The 19,106-nt window shown below is 44.0% G+C and overlaps 1 protein-coding gene across 4 annotated transcripts in view; it reads left to right on the forward strand.

The window, feature by feature from the left end:
- Window positions 1-19,106, forward strand: part of LOC143893309 (uncharacterized) — a 33,953-nt gene that overhangs the window by 3,652 nt on the left and 11,195 nt on the right. The window contains exon 1 of one of the 4 annotated variants that reach the window (XM_077398537.1): window positions 1,842-2,177. The exons of 1 other annotated variant lie outside the window; for it this stretch is intronic. In XM_077398537.1, the coding sequence (XP_077254663.1) occupies window positions 2,097-2,177 (81 nt within the window). In that variant the 5' untranslated portion in view covers window positions 1,842-2,096. Of the gene's footprint in view, window positions 1-1,841; window positions 2,178-9,331; window positions 9,470-10,249; window positions 11,761-19,106 lie in introns of those variants that run through there. 2 more of the 4 variants (XM_077398539.1, XM_077398543.1) reach the window with 2 other exon arrangements.

Genomic DNA, 19,106 nt, shown 5'->3' on the forward strand with positions numbered 1-19,106 from the left:
AGTCCGTGGCTTCGCGAACGCGGATGATATATAAGCTTGAACTTTTTACCGTAGAATGCCTTAGATCCTTCTAAACTACGTAGAAAAGTGTGCATTTGAAGTCGACGAAAGAATAATGAGAGGCGAAAGAAGTTGAAAAAAAGCGCAGTTTTAATTAATCTTAAAAATATATATTACTTTTTCTTTTACGGTGGCTACCGAGATTAACTCGAGTATTATAGGAATTAAATAATAAAACTGTCATTTTATCTCATTTTTATTAAGAACAAACCGATTCCAAATTAGTCAATCGTAGATTCAAGATTTCTAATAAGGTAAACGGCCCAGTTATAGGCACCTTTATAGCAGCGACCCTGATTTTCTATTATTTTCGAACGCGATATATTGTTAAACCCCAAACAAACTATTTTAACACGTGCATTAAAGCTTTCTGAGTAAGATTCACCTATATTTTTAGTTAAATCATTCAGTTCTAATAAGTAAATAATTATTTTTATAATGCTCGTTACTGCCGGCGTTTTTGGCACTATCGAAGTGCTCTGCCGCACTTTATGGCACCAACGGGCCCAATTTTCGGCACTTCGAGACGTCACAGTTATTTAAATTGTCCTGCGTATAATTTTAGCTGTAATAATCAATGTTTAATTACTAATTAGCTCTCTTGTAGGTATTATATTTTGCCAACCTCTATGCAAAAACTACATATAATATAAGATATATGAGATAAATTAGCTACCTTCGAAGAGTCCAAAGTCTCCATCACTTTTTTCTCTATCTGTGCTTACACTCTGTTACAACAGATTTTTTATATATTACATTAAAATACAAAAAATAAGATAGGTGAAAATAAAACACAGAAAACAAACTTTATCTGTAGCGTAAAAAAAAAGTGTCAAAATGTGTTGAATAATTAATAAATTTCAAACAAATTTCATAAAAATTCATTAGAATTATTTTTTTCATAAATGATATTTTTTATTATAAATTTTTGAGTTGCAAGTATCAATAAATCTATCTCAATTTCTAGAATAATAAAGCAAAATTGATGATGCAACATATTACAAACTCTGTGCCAAAAAGTGAAACATAACCTTCATTACGTGACGCACTTCTTGGCATCGGGAATTTAAGGGAAAAACTAACATACAGATAAACTATTACTTATCTAATCGATAATGTGATTCGTACTGAACATGTTCATATAACCATTATGACGTTTTAATACTTACATAATACTAAAAATCAGCAGTTTGACGTTTGCTACCACTAAGGTGTGTCACCTAGGAATGCCCTTCGGGAGCCACTGAAACGCGCGAGTCGCCCCATTCACTGTCGGTAATTTAAGTACGAAAAATTAAAAAAAAAAGTGTTTATGCAATAATCAACAGTAAAAAACGCTCTTTAATTTGCTTGTCATTTTTTTAATATTTGACGAAAACTTTATTTATTACAAATATAAATGTACCGTCGGTGCCGGAAACTAGGACAGTGCCTGTAACTGGGCCGTTTACCTTACCTACTGGTAATAGAGTTAAATATGAATATACGTGCGTCGTAGATTCAAGATTTCTACTATTAGTAATAGACTAAATATATGGACATACGTGCATTCCTTGGTTCTCATTTTTATTCCGCTTGGTTGTATTATTCCTATCAAGTATACACCGCGGCACTCTCTTCAAAGGTCTCTTCAAAGAGGATGGGAAAAAATACTGGATTAGGCTTCCCAGCTTGTCAAAGCAGATCCAGAGGCAAGAAAAGGTCAGATAGGGTTGCTCGGTAGAGAGGAAGAGAAAGGACACACGATGAAGAAGGGGGGCAGAGAGGCCGGAGGAGGGATACTCGCGACACAGCCACCAGCTCAGTGTGGTTCTACTCTTCGTCAGGTGTGTCTCGTGGATCATCATATAGAGATCGTAAATCGTATCTGTCGGAGTAGAAGCGTGTCGGAAATCTCTATATCGTGTTTGTCTTAACGAATAAAAAAAAATTCCCCCTCGAACTTAATCGATCTGGAATAAACGCTATCGCGAGCCGGCCTTTTCTGTCGGGAATGTAATTGATATCGACACGTGACCATATACAATCGTGATCGCATGATCGTGTCGACGATCCTTTCGAGCGTGACGGGTTTCCATCGACGACATTCGCACGACGGACGGCATGTCGAGCTGAAGGTGAGTCGACGTTTTTGTACTTAATCGAAGAATCTTCAACCCTCCTCGGCCACATGTCCTCCGTTCACCTAGACTTGAAAATGCTGTATGGAAAAACAAAACTAATGATATTATCGATGATTGAAGGTTGAATGTCTGACCACGCGAGCGAATTGGCAAAGTAGGTGAACTGTCCTGGAATCAGTTGACAGATTTGGTACGCAAAAAAAAGAGCGATTCAAGTTGCACACGAAGCAAGTTTCCGCGTGTCGTGACCATGAAATTTTGCAGCGATAAATTCATCATTTAAAAGTTTTGAAAGTAAAAAAAATTTAACATAAAACGATATTAAATAATTAAAAAATTATCAAAATTATGTATAAATTATTTCTTCCATTTTTATTAGATTTTAGATTCTTTATTTATCGATGATTTTATGTTTTCTCCGAAAAATTGAATGTGTACGTATCGATTTTCCGATAGAAAGCAGCGACAAATTTTAACTTTCCGAAAAAGGTTCTTAATATTGAAAAGAAATGCTTTTTCTTGCTAGAAAAGCAAATTCCGTCGCCGGAGTAATCTCGAAGTTCAAGGAGGCAATAGTATGCGATCAAAACCAGTCAACGCGACAGGTATTAGTCGAGACGTGCTCGAGACGTTTCTAAGAGCGGCTTCCGAGAGCTCTTTAACTAATTTAACTCATCGTTTTTCCCGTTTATCGACCGATAAAAACGAACGAATATATTAATAGCTAATGATTAGCGTGAATGATATCCGACCGATTTAATTCCGCTCGTCTGAGCGTCTGAAGTGGTCCGGATGCTTCGCTTTTGTTTTAATAATAGTATCACCGACCGGATAATTGCGCTCGTTCAGCGTTAATTCCGTTCCACGATTAATTCCAAGAGTGGACTCGTAATTTGTGCGTCGCGCTTTTATTGCAACGAGTGCAAGCCGCCTCGCGAAATAATTGCAGCGATGGTTTTCATCGTTAATCGCGTTATCTTTCCTTCGATGAGCGCGCAAACGCTTTATAGAATATTATATAAAGCGCCCACGTTTCTCTCAAGACGCATAACGCCGTATGCGAGCCTTCCGTCCGTGTAGCGTGCCACAAGGGCGACCTTAACATTTAATTAAAAATAGGCGGACTGAGAGGCGCCGACATAAAGGCGACGTTAAATAAGGGTCACGCGGCATTAAAAACCCACGGATTTTGATAAAATGCGAACGTTTCTTGACACAGTCTTATAAAAATATTAAATTATTTTTTGAAACTTTTTAAAATGGATCGTTCATAATTCAGTTAAACACTCCCGGTGGGTTGCCATCCCTACTGCTCCGAGAGGTGGCGATCGAATAAAAACCGACAATTTTTGGTCGGATTTGAAATCGGATCCTCCGGCTCATTAAGACCAGCGCACATCTGCGCCACGATCGCGACATAGAATAACTATCACGGATCGGGAACCGCGTTCGCGATCTAACAAACAGTTAATAAGCCGTCGCGTAACTAATGAAGGCTATGTTAAGTCGATAACGTTTCTCTCTCTCTCTTTCTCTCCCTTATCGCGCGTCTCGTTCCTAATTAATTCCCCGACATTCATTCGCGTTGTAATTGCACGATTCGTTATGCATTCCCGTTTCGTCCGCGCATACGTCCAGCGTAGCGTATATGCGCACGAATCGATGAATCGGAACCACCGCGATCATCGTAATCGCTCGGCATCCGGCCAATTTGCTCGTCCAGATGCGCCATAGGCGCCCATTTACAAGGGTCGTGGAGAGACTAATGTACATGCTGTTGTAACGCGATATTTATTCAAGAAAAGGAAAGGGTTTGCGGAAGAGAGAAATCTGCTCCGATTTACATTATTAGAAAATTATTTCCGGAGACATTAGAAAAGGGGAAAATTAAACTTAATTTATGACGCGAAATATATCCGGACTATATGTACGTTAATTAATATAATTTTCTTCATAATTAATATAATAATTTCCAAGTTCTCGATCTAAACTCTCAGCCCACGACTTTCAATTCTCTCTGCTGCTCTCAATGGAAATATTCTGCGTCCTCGATTCACGTATGAATGAGCGTAAATCGATTGTCGTGTCATCGACTTGTCGTCGACATTGCAATAGAAAACGGAGTAAAGAGAGACACGCTCGCGGGCTTGACCGTTAGTCATTGTTATGCGACGTGACGGTAGAGTACGCGCGCGCGTTTTAGCCTCGTTAAGAACAATTAAAAGCGGCTCAAGACTTAATTGGCGCGACTGCCGAAGGCGCGTCCGTTTAATCGACGTTTATTAAAGGAATACTCGCGCGCGCGCGCGCGCGCGCGCGGATTAACGAGCGAGCGTTTCATTCCCGTGGGAGACATATCGTGAAAGTGCACGCCGACGATACCTACCCAAGGGGCGAAATAAGCATCCCGAGCCGCGTGCAGCGCAAAATGAGAAATGAAGGCTTCCAGGACGCGTGAATTTACGTATATACCGCCATGGTGGTGAAGTTATACCCCGCGTGTGTAACGACATCAGGCTTCTACGAAAACAAATGACACGAGCACGTTCAGCAGAGGCTCGAACTCCATTTATAAGGAGTTCAGAGTGCAAGTGAAATAAGTCCATTAGGCTCGCCTCGAGTGCGGCTTCGTATACATATCCAAAGCGAAGCTTATAAATTGCGTACTTGCCGGTGCCGTGAATCTTTCGTTTATCGCACACGCGCTTTCCTCGAGGACTAACGACCTTACACCCTTTTCTTCTTTTTTTTTCCGCGTATTCTCGGGTGTGACAGACTTTTGTGCCCTTTCACGCGGCAACGAAGATTCTTTAAGCTCGGGACCGCTTCGTCGGGAAGAGGAACGTCGTTTCCGCCGTTCTTGGCGTTTTTCGAAAAAATCCCACGATGCTTATCCCACGACGCGTTAACGGGCCTTTACCGTTCTTCTTTACGCGCCGTGCCGGGTTTTTCGGTAATGAGGACATGTTATGCAAATCGGCGGAGATATTGTAACTGTCGCGCAAACGGTGCGCAAACACGCGTCGTCCTTCACTCCCGGCTCACGTTGCCTCGCGGAGAAACGAGTTCTATCGCACATTAATACGCCGCCATATAATTCCTCCGTTAATTTGCCATTTCCTTTGTGGCTCTCGCGGAATACGCTAAGAAGCTCCGCGCTACTTTATTATCTTACCCGTTATATTTGTCGAACGAATCTTGTAAAATCAGAGCATCTCTCTCTCTCTCTCTTTCTCTCTCGAGAAAATTTGCAACACATATCGGGATATAAAGAAGCGACTAAATTGGAAAGTCCTATCTTATCTCGAGATCGAGACCGATTCCAATCTTCATTCCCAACTCCTTCCCCGGATAATCTCCGAAGTATTTATAGTATTCTCGCGTTCATTTCACGGCTGGTTATTAACCGGATAAAATGCCCGGTGCGATGGTACCGATTAACGAGTCACGTTTCCCCGGAGTACATGCCCCCATATCTTCGGGAGAGAGAACTCCCGATAAATCAGGACCTCTCGGCTTCGCTCTGCGGCGTTCTGCCGCGAGAATAACTTATCTCGCTCACAATGCCCTGCCCGCGTAATTCCTGAATATATCCCTTCGAACGCGAAGCAACAAATTAAAGTTCCCCGACAGAAATGCGTTGTCCTGATGTTCCGATCGGTCGCAAATGACCTGCGATATATAAATCATTCGTTATTATCCTATGCACTTTGAAGCAGTGCCATCGTGATTCGCATTTAATACAATAAGATCAAAAGTAATATAATTCTATAAATGAATTACATAAAAAATATATATGAAAATATATATATAAATTTATATATGTATATATATTACATATATTTATTGTTTAGACTTTAGACTTGTGAATTTTGAGGTATATATACTGAGGTTCTCGCAATTTCCAAGCAATCTCTCGATACGAGCATGTTCATATCATCGTTCAATAAATATATCATAAGCATTCCATATTCGACGCCAAAAAATCCTGGATCGCGATATAGCTCGCGTATTAATCAGTCACGATTCTCAATCTCGTCTCGGTGATGAGGCTTCTCCGTGCTCGTTCGGGGTGCAACCATATATGTATACAGGATACATGTGTATATGGATGCGCCGGATCGTTAGATCGCTCCAATTCTCCTCTGCCATTGCAGATAATACGGATTGCCTCGTAGATCAGTACCTCCGTACAATGCAGGTATCTAGACAATGTATCAAGGGTTCACCTCGCCGAGTCCCAACGCGCAGCGGTATCTTCTTCACTCATATTCTTCCTTTTCTCCGCGCGAGAAGGTATTTCGCGGTTACGTTCGAACGTGCGCTTCATTTCTTATCTCTACGGCGCAACAGATATACATCCGACTTGTATAGTTGGGGGAAAGATTGTTGAGTTATTTTTAAAATGATCAATAGTTTAGAAAGCTTTCAGAGCGCCGGTGATTATGCTCAGGCGTAAACAGACGAGATCCTTATCTTTTGACAGATAGCCTCGAGAGAGCGATAATTAAGTGCAAATTCGCCACCATTATTCACAAATTCCTCAGAAATTCCCCGACCGTTTGCGGTTACGCAAAATTAGCTCAATCAGAAAACTCAGATTATTCTCTTAATAAATCGAGAGTGAGGAAGGGAGAGGTGGGAGGGAGCGGAGGATGCCGCGCGCGAATTCCGGTCGGGATTCCGCTTTCCGCGAGAAATAACTTTCGGCATCTCGCTGTTTTGACGCGCTATCGGGTAAGGAAACGGGCATGAGCGCCTCTTGCACTCATAAATAAGGCATAATCGAGCCGCGAGCGCGGCGAACGTGGGCGAGGACTCTTTGCGCGCGCGACGTATGCGCGATTTGTTGTTGCGCGAGAGGGTGGAAAAGCAAGCGAGGGAGCCGCGAGGAATTACCTATCCCCGGCATGTATTCTTGCTTCGGGATGCGTGGGCGTGCGTGTAGGTATCAGCCCTGAAGAGGGATCATCAGGAAAGCACGAAGATAAAGAACGACGGGGGTTCCCGATAACTGACGTATTTTATTAACTTCGCTATTTATTGTTAATAATTAATTTCATATCGCGTCGTTTACCGCGATCGTTTCTCAACTCGATTCTTTTCATTATTCCGTAGCTTCTTATTCGATTAATTATTTCACATAGTCGATTTAGATTTATGTTTGACGTAATTTAATTCTTATTAATTTATGACTGTAGGATTTATTTAAATCAATTGCGACAAATGTCACGTATGTACAAGTCAACAAGGCCTAAGTCAGCAATCAACACGTCTCTGCCGTATCGATATGTACAAATAAGTAAACAACGGTTCAAATGTCTCATTGCGACTTAATTCCCATACGCGACAAATAATCAGGTAGATTGCAAAACAACATCGATACCAAATGACTTCATAATTTCTATATACTGTTGCATCGATTTTCTTATTTTTACAGTTTTATTCGTGATATACGCAGCGAACGAGCTTGGTCGTTTGTTTCTTAACTGTCACGTGTATAATGGCAGATCTTTCTGAACGCGAGAAATTTTCCCTGCAGCTCTCTCCACGTTGCGTTCGTGCGACTATTTAACGATATTTTCAACCCGCACGCACACGCGAGGGGCGGGCTGCCCGTGGGGAGTTACAATTGTTGGTACATTGTTACACGCGTAACAGGGCAGCATGCGCGCAGCAAGTTTTTTGCAAAATGCACTGCTCGCGGGAAAGCTCGAAAATCTCCTACATCCCTGATGACATTAATTTATCGCCGCGCGCTATTTGCGCAACGCTTCAACGCAACAACGGCGGCGGTAATGGCATTATAATAGCAACGAAATCGTTCGCGTGCGCGTTCCTTGTATCGAGTTCAGGGCCGTTTCAGGATCTTACCGCGTCGACGCGCATTTTTCAACCATGCACGTTGCGCGTCGCACAAAACGCCTCTCACAATAGCCGATTCCGGCGTCGCGTATTACTCGATCGTTTTATCATCTCGCGAGCAAATAGAAAATCCGAGTTATTTACCAAGACGCAAAGTTAAGACGTTATTGATGAAAAAAATCACCGCGCCAAGTTATAACGTTCATTATAATTTTTTCATATATTTTTAACTATCGATGCCTGAATGGTAAATTTATCCCCTGATCAACAAAGATTATTTTTAATCACAGCTTGTAATTTATATTTTCCACTTTATTGAAAATTGAATATTATTTGTTTATAAGCCTTATATAGAAACGTATAGGTCTTGCGGGGAAAGGTGTTTCTCAGAGATCCAGTTTCGTATTAATTTAAATATTTCAATTAATGCTGCGCACAAGGCACAGAGTCAACGTGCTAAATATTTTATCACGCAAACGCTGGAATATAGATTTCCAGCGCTTTAATATTGCACCATTGGCATCGTTCCGACGTTGAATCTCAATATGTTAATCCTTGACACGCGCTCGTTTGCGAGTCATTGTTACTCGTATCGCTTACGTATAAGTAACGCGTGACGAAAGACAGAATGTAGAATTTTGACTCGTCATCATTATTGTAAGAATTCACGGGCATGATAATTCAAAGGCACATCAGAGTCAGAGAGACGAGAAAGAGAAGCCCTGGTTGAGGAACGTATCGATCACCGCGGCGTAACGCGAAGGTAACCGGCGTCGCGTTGCAGTTTTCCCGGTGCGAGGAACAACGCTCGCGTGGTGTGCGCACCCGCGCGTGTCGGACACGCACGCGGCACGCGGACGCGGACAAAGCGGATCACGAGTCGCTGGTTGAAGCGACGGCGCGGCGACGCGACGCGTCGCGGGTCGGGACGCGACGGGACGCGCTGACTTCTGCCTGCTTCTGCCGCTTATGCTCGCCTGATAGAGCCGCGATCAAGACGTTTGCGCAAATCGCGTAACGCGGACGCGCATACGCGCTCTCCACGCACGCCGCCAACGCGACGTCGCGCCACGTCGTGTCGCCTGCCTCCTCGCGCAGCCCGACGACAGTAATGAGCGCAGCCGTGATGGAGTCGACGCGCGAAAGCAAGGAGTAGCCTTTTGTAGCCTCTTTTCCGTTCACGTCCCAGGTCGAACAGCAAGTCGCAATAAAGTCAAATGACGGCAAAACGACGATTTCTAGGTCATTTTGCCATCATTTTGACTTCGTTGTAATTTTCTGTTCTACTTATAGGGTCGAGCTGGAGCCTGCAATCGCCGAAATCAGTCTGACGTAGATCTTATTTTAATTGGATTCGATTCTAGGCGTTAAAATTGTGCTGCGAAATGCCAGCGAGTGTTGAAATCTCAATATGCGGCTTGGTAATATAATAACAATCAATCATGTGTCTCATTAACCATATTATAAAATGTAATATAGCGATACAGATACAGTTTCGCGAATATGTGAAACTAAGTGAGTCGCGACAGCGGGATTTTTAGATTGCAGATTTATGGCGGTCTGATAAATTTGCAACGATATTTATTTTTATCGCCGTATAAGCGATGGAGAGAAATCAATGACAGACGCCGGGCGTTTTATCGCGACGATTAACTTCGGATTTGATAGCTCACGAAACGCGTGACAGCTATACTGGAGTAAAGAGAAATCGAACGGTCGCGCTGATTGCGCATCGCGAATGATTATAATCGCGAATGTGCTGACGGACGCAACACAACTTGAAAATTCGCTGAACCAGATTTATTATGCTGAATACTTCTGATTATCTGGACCGCGAAGCTTTTCCGTCGGGGACGCGTTCCGATTCTCACGTTTGCGTCCCGGACTCCCGAGTAAGAGATCACTTGACGGCGTTAAGGAACGTCACGATGATTTATGCTTACCGTTCACGCGTGACGCGTTTTCCCGGATGAGTAACTCCTGGAATCGTAGGAAAGGAAATTATCCTAACGGGTTCGAAATTTGCCTCGGTGACCCGACTGTTGTTTCTCACATATTCGATTTATGGACATAAGAGGAATTTTTCCGAACAAAACCGTTGTATCTAACAGCTGATGCAAATTGAATGCTGCTCCAACGCGACATTTTCATATTTTTTAAATATAAATGCATGGTAGAGAAACTAATATTAATAGAAAAAAATACATATTTTCGTCAATTATTCCTTAAAAATCGTAATATCAGTTTTTCACAATAGCGAAGGAGTATCGAATATCATCAGATAAAAGTATATCTTTACATACTCTATTACATTTATAAGCATTTTACTTGTGAATGGACCGACTGAGTAATTTTTTTTTACGAAATTTCTCGAAACAAGGACAGTTCAATAGTCTCATTTTAACTGTTGATCAACTAAGAGCACACTTGACTGATTGTGAGAAACTGAACTTCCATTCCGAGCATCTCACGATACACTTTTTGATGTGAGATTCATGTATAACAAATATATCCGAGTCTCCTCAATCGAATCGTATATAGATCAGCGATTATGTATAACGTAACGAATATATATCAAATTGACTCTCGGGATTTATTTATTGAAGCGTATCATGTCTCGGGACTGGTTTTAGCCGAGTTTCTTTAGCGGAAAGGGGCGATCGTAAATACGGGGTTTAAGAATGCTGCTTCTACGATCGGATAAGCACAGTCGAGAGAGTCTCCGTCTCCGACTCCCCTCGATGTTGGTTAGTGTGCTAATCATTCGCGCGTACCGTTAGCTTCTCATTTTAGCCTTATCAAGATTTATGCGCTTCGTGCCATCGCGTCGCGATGCGTCGCGTCGAAACGCGTCGATCCCCGTGCACGCTCGTTAATTCTCTCGCTCGGCGAAGAGAGAAGTTTACATGGTAATCACGCGCGCGAACGCGCTGACGAAATCAAAAGTAAATCGAGCCGGAAAGTGCATTCGTTAATTGCCCGCAATTAGCAGAGGTATCGTCGCGCGCGCGCGCGTAACAAAGACTTTCGAGTTTAAGACCTTTAAGAGATACATAGTTTCAATTTAACGAGATTAATTCTTCTGGTTTGATTCAATTAACAAAGATCGTATCTCGAAATAACAGATCAGTTTTCCAGCCGCCGGAAAATGCGCCGGCTAATTAACTCAAAGGCACGCTTGCGTGTAATGCAATTACAAGCGTAATTAGACGACGGTGCGGAGAGTGAATCTGTTTTGTTGGCCATGGTGTAATGAGCACAGTATATTTCCATCTAATTTATTCCATTCCGCAAAAGGGGAAAAGTTTCTTTAGGAAGCGACAGCATTTTTTTCTTTTTTTTTTCGATAAAGCGAGAGAAATAACGTGCAGTGGTACGTACATAGCGAGACTATAATTTTTTTTTTCATATCGCTGAAATTTGCGAGGAGGAGAAAAGAGAGATAGAGGTGGAGAAAATCCTATAGGGTCAACTGTGAACCTGACCGTTTGACTTGCCGTTTATGCGAGCCGCGATGCGATTTCCTCGATGATGAGCAAGCGAGATCATTCTTTCGTCCTGTCTTGCGCTCATTCCGCGAGGAGCTATAAAATTAGCCGTGAACAACGTGTAAGATGACTATCGATGTAGGAATTTCACCGCGAGGCAAAAACGGCGAGTACCGGCATCAGGTCGTTGGCGTTTTTGTCGCGCGAAGGAGGAAAACTATCAGGTACGTGCATTTCGCTGCGTTTTCCGTGAACAGTCATTGCCCTCGCGCGATATTTTCATTACTTACGTGACGTGACGGTAAAGTATCCTAAAGCGAGCGACGTCGTTAATTATCATTGGCATCACTAATTAACTGAGATGAAAATTTTAATTACGTTCAGGAAGCGAGTTGATATAGGTGTATTCTTTTTAAAAAATTCCGAAAGAAGATAAAAACTCGCACCGCGGTTAAAGAAATTGATAAGAGACGCGAGAAAAACAAATTTATACACAATTTTATCGTATAGGCTGTCGCGCCGGGTTTATATTTTTTGCCCTTATCCGTTTTTTTTTTCATCTTTAATTTAATTGGCGGCTCACAGAATTTATCTGAACGATTCGGGGTATCTGCATTTAATATACCTCGTCCATCTCGGTCAAGACATTTCGGTGTCGATATAAATTCTCAATTTTATCAAAAAAAAAAAAAAAACCGTGTACTTGTATTTTCGTGTAAAACCTGTACGTATAATAGCGCATATCTTATCGTTTGCGTTAAATATGACCTCCGATATTCGGGTCAAGGGAACGAATCTCTTTTCTTACGAACAACTTACGTGCAGCTAAGTATACATGTAATACAGCGATTAGGGGATTTAATGTATCAGATAAGAAACCTGATATCTACGACCGCGTGACACGATTCGGTTACACGTGCTTTTCCCCTGTCCAATTCCACCGGGGCGTCGCGATCATGCAGCTTCGAGTGCGCAAGCCGCGTGTACCGCGAGACCGCGCGCGTCACAGCAGCGCGGGACGGCGCGGACCGGCGCGGCGCGGCGCGGCGCGCACGTGCCACGTGCGTACATTCTGCTCTCCGGATAGACGCGTGGCGCGTGGCATCGCAGTCTGTACCGGACGCGGTCGTGCTTACGTGACTTTGGCGTGTCTCTCACCTCGCGCCGTCGGACTTGGCCAACGGACAACGCGGCTGCGCGATACCCGCGCGCATGTCCGACGCCGATCAGGCGCGGCCCGCGTCTTTCGGGACGAGCGTACTCCGAGCTCCGAGTCGCTCTGCGTCTCGACGTCTCGAATCCGTGGGTATCGGGAGAGAAATCTGACAATGAGAGTCATCCCTTTGACGCGGTCCGCGCAATCGCGGACACAATCGGGAATTTTGAGGAATTCTCGTGTAAATTAACCGTAACGTCTAACTGAAGAGAGAAATCTATTTTATAACATCTCCATATTTTAGGTGAAGATAAAAATGATTACACGCATGACCGAGGACGCTGGGATCGAATGAGTTAACGTCAATTCCTTTCCACTCCGCTGTCGTGTCATGGAGCGGCGCAAAAGCGCGATCTTGCGTGACAATATAATTAAAATAGCCCGAACGCCGATCGCGTCGAAAGACATAGAGAATTAATCGGGCGTCGAGGAGGGGATACAAAGCAGGGCGTAATAGCCGGAGTGGAAAAGCGCGTGAAAGCGAATTTGCATGGCACGGTTCAAGCTTGACGCGAGCGTGTCACGTGAGCGCGTTGGGCGGACGAGCTTCTTTTTTTTTTTGTTTTGTTTAAGCGCATCAGCGAGAGGATATAGAAGCCGCGGAGGAACAAAAAGCCGAGAGTGAAAGCGAATCTGCAACAAGAATAAATGTTAACCGACGGCTAATGGATGAGCGAGTTCTCGTTCAGGGGTAAACTGCTCGACGCTGGTCGCTGAAAAAAAAATCGCGAAAGCGGAATTATGAGACCTTCTGCCGTTTGAGAACTACAATTACCCCACAATACCAATCTGTGTGTAATAACATAATTGTAAGCCGTTCCGCATAATGTTCGTACGGGGTGTCCCGCCGCGCCGCGGATCAAATTTTAATGGCGGAGATCTCCCTCGGACGTACGAGGATTGCCCGCGCGCCGCGCGGGTCTCGATCTTTTTCCCGGCTCGGAAATTTCATCGGGATCGTTTTTTGCCCGAGCGTTTACATCCGATTCGCTTTTCTTTCGCCACGGACGATTCGCCCGATCGGGCAACCGGGGGCGAGGGGAAGCGTGCAAATCCGCCATAATAGGCTCGCGATGCGCCCGCGAACTCAGACCGTCTCTCTCGAATCGGCTGGATATCAATTAAGTAATTTGTGCGGGACCCGCGCGAGCCCGGGCTGCGTGCCGACGATCGATGGGGCCCCTGCCTCCTCGGCTCAAGGTCGGCGCGAGAGAGTTCAAGGCCGATCATTTTCTCGCACGAGGAAAGCGGACGCGACGTGTGCGTGCTAAGCGAGAATTATAAGAGATCTGGGCCGAACGAGCGTTTCGTCCCGGGACCCCGCGCGGGAGTCGCAATCGGTGAAATCAGAGTACCGTTTAATCGCCGGGAATGTATATAATTTTCGGGAAGTTTTCTTCGTGCCGTAATTACCCGAGAAATAACAACGTTTCGCGCGCTCTTCGATTCGCGTGGCTTTTCGCCGCGTAATTGCGCGTTGAGAGAAATTTTTCCACCAGTTTTGCGCGTAGCTGTCAAGAAAGAATAATAGATATAAGAGTCCAACACACTCAAATTAGTGATTATCAAAAGGAGCGATAAATTGGATAATATATGTTATTTATTGCCAAGAGAAATTATTTTATTAAAAAAATCGTTTCGAATATTTCGTTAAGAAATGACGGAGGACTTTCCAATTGGCTGCGGAAGTTGTCGATAAAAATTAAGATCAATTGTTACAGGACTCGACGTATATTTCGCGTACAAAGCCTTATTCATGTCGAGGCATTATTGTACGTTTTCAGCGGATCATGCCATGCATTGGCTGTCCCGCCTTACCTCGCCACTCCATCGCGCGTTAGATGAATCTCGCATATCTCCCACCGTCAACTTCAGCGTCTCGCGGGTCCTTCCGTCGGCATCTCTGGAGTCGCGCGAGGATGCGCGATCATCCTCCCCCGCGAAACGCCGCGCGCTTTTACGCGCGATGCCACGCCGGAGCGTAACAATCGTATAGCCGGAGCTATCACACACGCTCGATCTAATGGACAGCCGGAGGCTGCCACGGCCTAGACCGTGAAGTTCTTCTTCTCGTGATTTCCTCTTCCTCTTATCCCGAAGAGTCGCCACCTCTCTCTGCTATACGGCTCTTCCCTCCCGCATAATATCTGTCCATTGTCTCGCTGCGTACAATGGGGAAGACCTCGCGGTACTTCGCGAGCGGAGAAAGAAACGCGAGTTATTGTAACTCGCGGTTTCAATCCTCTCCCGAGTGTTGCAGCATAATGCATTCCGAAAGATGCTCGAACCTTGCTGGGGATTGTGCACCTCGCGATTTCAAATTACGATAGTTTGCGAGAGAACCAAAGAGAATTTAATGGTAAATTTTATAATTAATAATCGCAATGAAACGCGTTTCTAGAGCTTGAAAAAGAAGTCGTACGTTTTTTTACGACGGGAGGCACCAGGAAGTCTGTTGCCATGAATGATAGTAATGTATGTATGTATTATACATATGAACATTCGCAACGCCAGTGCAAACCTGTTACGTAGCGAAGCTCATAAAGGAAAGGAAGGGACATGAGCACCGGGGGGGAAAAAATTAAGAAGAGGAGGAAGAGAAGAAGTAATGGAACAATAACCAAAAGACATCGCTTAACTTCCGTCGCTGATTGGAGCCGTGTTCCTTAGCGATCGTTATTGACATAATTGCATCCGTTGATACGTAACGAGTTTATTCATACACCTGCCAAGTCATAAAACGAAATCGATTCTTTCGATGGATCGATATATTTTACGCCTCTATGTTTAAAACTCAACAAAATGTATAGAAAATATTAAACCATACTCTCGATACGTATTCATTATAATAATTCGCGTTGGGAGATTTGAAATATATGGAAATATATATGTTCAATGCATATACACACCGCGAAAGTTTCAAAAACACATATGTTTATGAAAATAAACGAGAAAATAAATAAGATAAAAGCAAGTAAATAAATGAGTATAAAAAGTATGAAACATATAAGAAAAATAAAAATAGATAGGGACAGAGATAAATATACAAGAGAGCATTTTGGACTCATTTGATTTTCTTCAATAATTGGGGCTTTCCGTATAGAGGAATTTGAAGACCGCGTGAAGATGAGTAGCGATGAATTTCTATCGTGCGCTATTAGGAATTTCTATCACGTGCGAGCTTTACGAGCGAGTGAATCGAGTAGCCTCGTCCGTATAGTAATATAATCGTAATAACTCTGGGAAGCCACACCGACGAGTGGCTTGCAGCGGGAGGTTGTCGTGAACAAGAAGCATTGGGAACAAGAAGACGGCCCCGGCAATTCACCCCGAAGGCAACTCACGCGGGGCCCATTACACATTGGACACGTGTGCTCACTTTTCAAACGTAATATCGCACGCCCCGCCGCGTGTTTGTTATCCGTGTCGCGCGTCTCGTGTTGCTATCTCTATTGATCGCGATCGCGAGATCGGAGGCAAGAAAGCGAGCGACGGGGTGGAAACGGCACGGGAGAAAACGATTCAAAGGATCGAGGGACCGCACAGAAGTTCGCGCTAAGTACTCGTCATTAGAGCCGTCGGACATGCAATCTGGAGCGGAGTAGAGAAGCGATGAAGTGTGAAGATATATATACCGAGAGATTCTTTCGCCGTTTTAATGATCCGGCCATGATTCGGGAATTATTTAATTTATTTTTTCGAGCACAATATTTTATAAATCAAGACGTAATTTTTTTTTTTTTTACGATAAATAATAGATTTTCTTTCGAGATACGCGCGCGGATAGGTTTAATCTTCATCTCGAATTCCTCGGACGCACTGTTGTATCTCGCGATTAGGTTTACTATCCGCACTTTCGAATACGATCGCGGATACAAACGTATCGGCGATAAGGGGAGAGCAACAATTAGAGCGGAATGCAGGCGATAGAGCATGCGATGCGCGACAAAAATGTGCCCGGCCAGTTTTCTCTGTTCGACCGATATATGGGGCGAAAGTTCTACAGTTTGACTGTCCAACTGCGGAGTGTCGAATTGTTAACAATCGGCGCAATCGTGAGTAGATTATCGATACGTTAAGAACCGCTGAGTTTTGTCTCAATATTGTCGTCCCTTGACGTTAAACGCTCACGTCGATCCTTGATATTGACGGTAAAAATAACTCCTTCAGGTCGCTATAATAGCCCATCCTTCGTGTGTGAAGTTTTAAAAGCATGCAGCTGCCTTTTTAGCTACTTTCGGCGATTCCGCCGTCTTTCGTCGGCGAAATTATTTGCGGGAGAACGGGCGTCAAAGCGGCCAGCAACTTTGCGAAAATATGCAACGGAGACGGTTCTTTCGGATAACTGATCCGCGACGATCCGCATATACCCGCGAAATGTGCGCGTTCTACTTTCGCCGGCACTTTCGTAGCCGGCTTTAAAGTGCGGAGAAATTCCGCGCGCTGATAAGATAACAGCGACACGATCATTACGTTCGGTAGCGACAACTTTATCGCATTTGTGCGCGTTACGCCGCCGCCGTTGTCGTCGTTCTATACCGCGATATATTCTCAGAATTGTTTTCTCATGTATACGCAGAGAACCGTTCGCCGGAACCGAGGGACGATTTTCCTCGAGGAAGAGTCTGTCATCTGTCCTAGAAATATATCCCGGAGATAGAACGTCCCGGAAATATCGCGCTGTCTACGACATCCCAAATGTCGAGCTAAGACAGTTTCGCGGAAGTATAAAAGAAAATACGACACACGTTCTTTTATTTAATTTGATTCTTCCACAGTATAACCTACGGTATAACGCGCAGACGTGCAATGAATCACAATCGTGAAGCGTTGCCGTCGATCTTTCGGATTTTATTTACAGTTAACGTTTTAGAAAAAGACAGGGAGAGACAGTAAGTATACGTCACATTCGCTGTTAACAACGAGGCGTCACGATAGGTATATACCTATCGGTCTTATCTCGGCGTTGTATCGATTCTTCTGCGGTTTTTTTTTCGTAACTCTGCGCCATTGGCTGCCATATGTCACTCGGTGTGACACACACGTGGCATTGTTTTACGAAGGCTTAAAAGGTGCGCGAGCGGCCAGCGGTTCTCCTCTCCCTTCTACTATCCGATCGCTAATTGATTTGAAGCTCTGAAAAGTTCCGCCAGCAGTTGATAGCAGTTGACATATAAATAGAAAGGAGCTTCGCAATGTCCTCCGCGTGACACCAATCTCACGAAGTACTCTGTAACCGATCGATTTCCACGGAAATACATTTGAGGAGGGGAGAATCGGAAGATCACGGGGACGACGTGAGAGGACCCGCACCATGAAGTTGCGGTACCCTCGTCGCGCACCTGCCTCGCACGTGGGTCATGCGTCGTACGTATACGTGCACCCGCATCCCGAGACGGTGCGGCGTAATGTTCGATTGAATAACTTAACGCATCGATCTTTCAATTTGGTTCAGGGCACTTAATTTAGATAATCGACGTGTCAATTTATGATTGTTCGATCTTCTTGAAATCAGAGTAGCATCAGTGCTACTCGGTGTTCGTATAGATACCCGCGTAATATCGGACGTAAAAGTGAACGATGCCGAAAGTACTTTACGTTTCTTTCGGCATCGATCGTTTACCTTGGAACTGGGTATTGATACGTCTAATGCCGGTATTGGATCCCTATCCGGTATGGATCGTGAGTATTCATACGCTCGCATCGCGCGCGTAAACTTTACGATCCACCACGAGAGAACTAACGAAGGGGTAATAAGTAATTAAGCAGTGTGCACAAAAATCCTGTCGCGCTGTCGGCATGCCGACCGCGGAACGGACGTTACTGGATTATATTCGCTGAAAAATAGTAAAATCGGTTTGTCGGTTAACTCGCCGCGTTCGCCAGCGCGTTTTTATCGTTAACCAAACCGTCAAATGAAACAAAACGAAGAATGTAACTTTACGGGATAAATCTCTTGAGGTCTGTCGGTGAAAATTAATCCCAAGATTAAATCTAAATCTAATTCTAAATTCAGTCCTGATTTTCATTGAAATCATACGCCTGACGTTTCTGAAGATTCTTCGTTTCAACGAAGAGGGCGAAGGAGTTATCAAAAATCTGAAAGATAAACATTTCGCGTTCATATTTAGGATTCTCGCGAGAAATGCTTGGATTTACTCAGGTATTTTTCCCGTGCAGAAGGAACCGACGATAAGAATAAGCTACCGAGATACCCGCGATAAGAAGTGACGCAATCGCCCGACAGGACGCTCGTATTCGCGCAAAACCGGAATTTTGCGGCGCTACCAAGTGTTTATTAACGTTGGCAATAACACAATACCCGGTTATCTGGATAATTTGCCTTGCGTTTAT

This window comes from Temnothorax americanus, unplaced genomic scaffold, assembly GCF_048541705.1.
Source record: "Temnothorax americanus isolate GAGA-0224 unplaced genomic scaffold, ASM4854170v1 Scaffold12, whole genome shotgun sequence".
In the NCBI taxonomy this organism is placed as follows: Eukaryota; Metazoa; Arthropoda; class Insecta; order Hymenoptera; family Formicidae; genus Temnothorax; species Temnothorax americanus.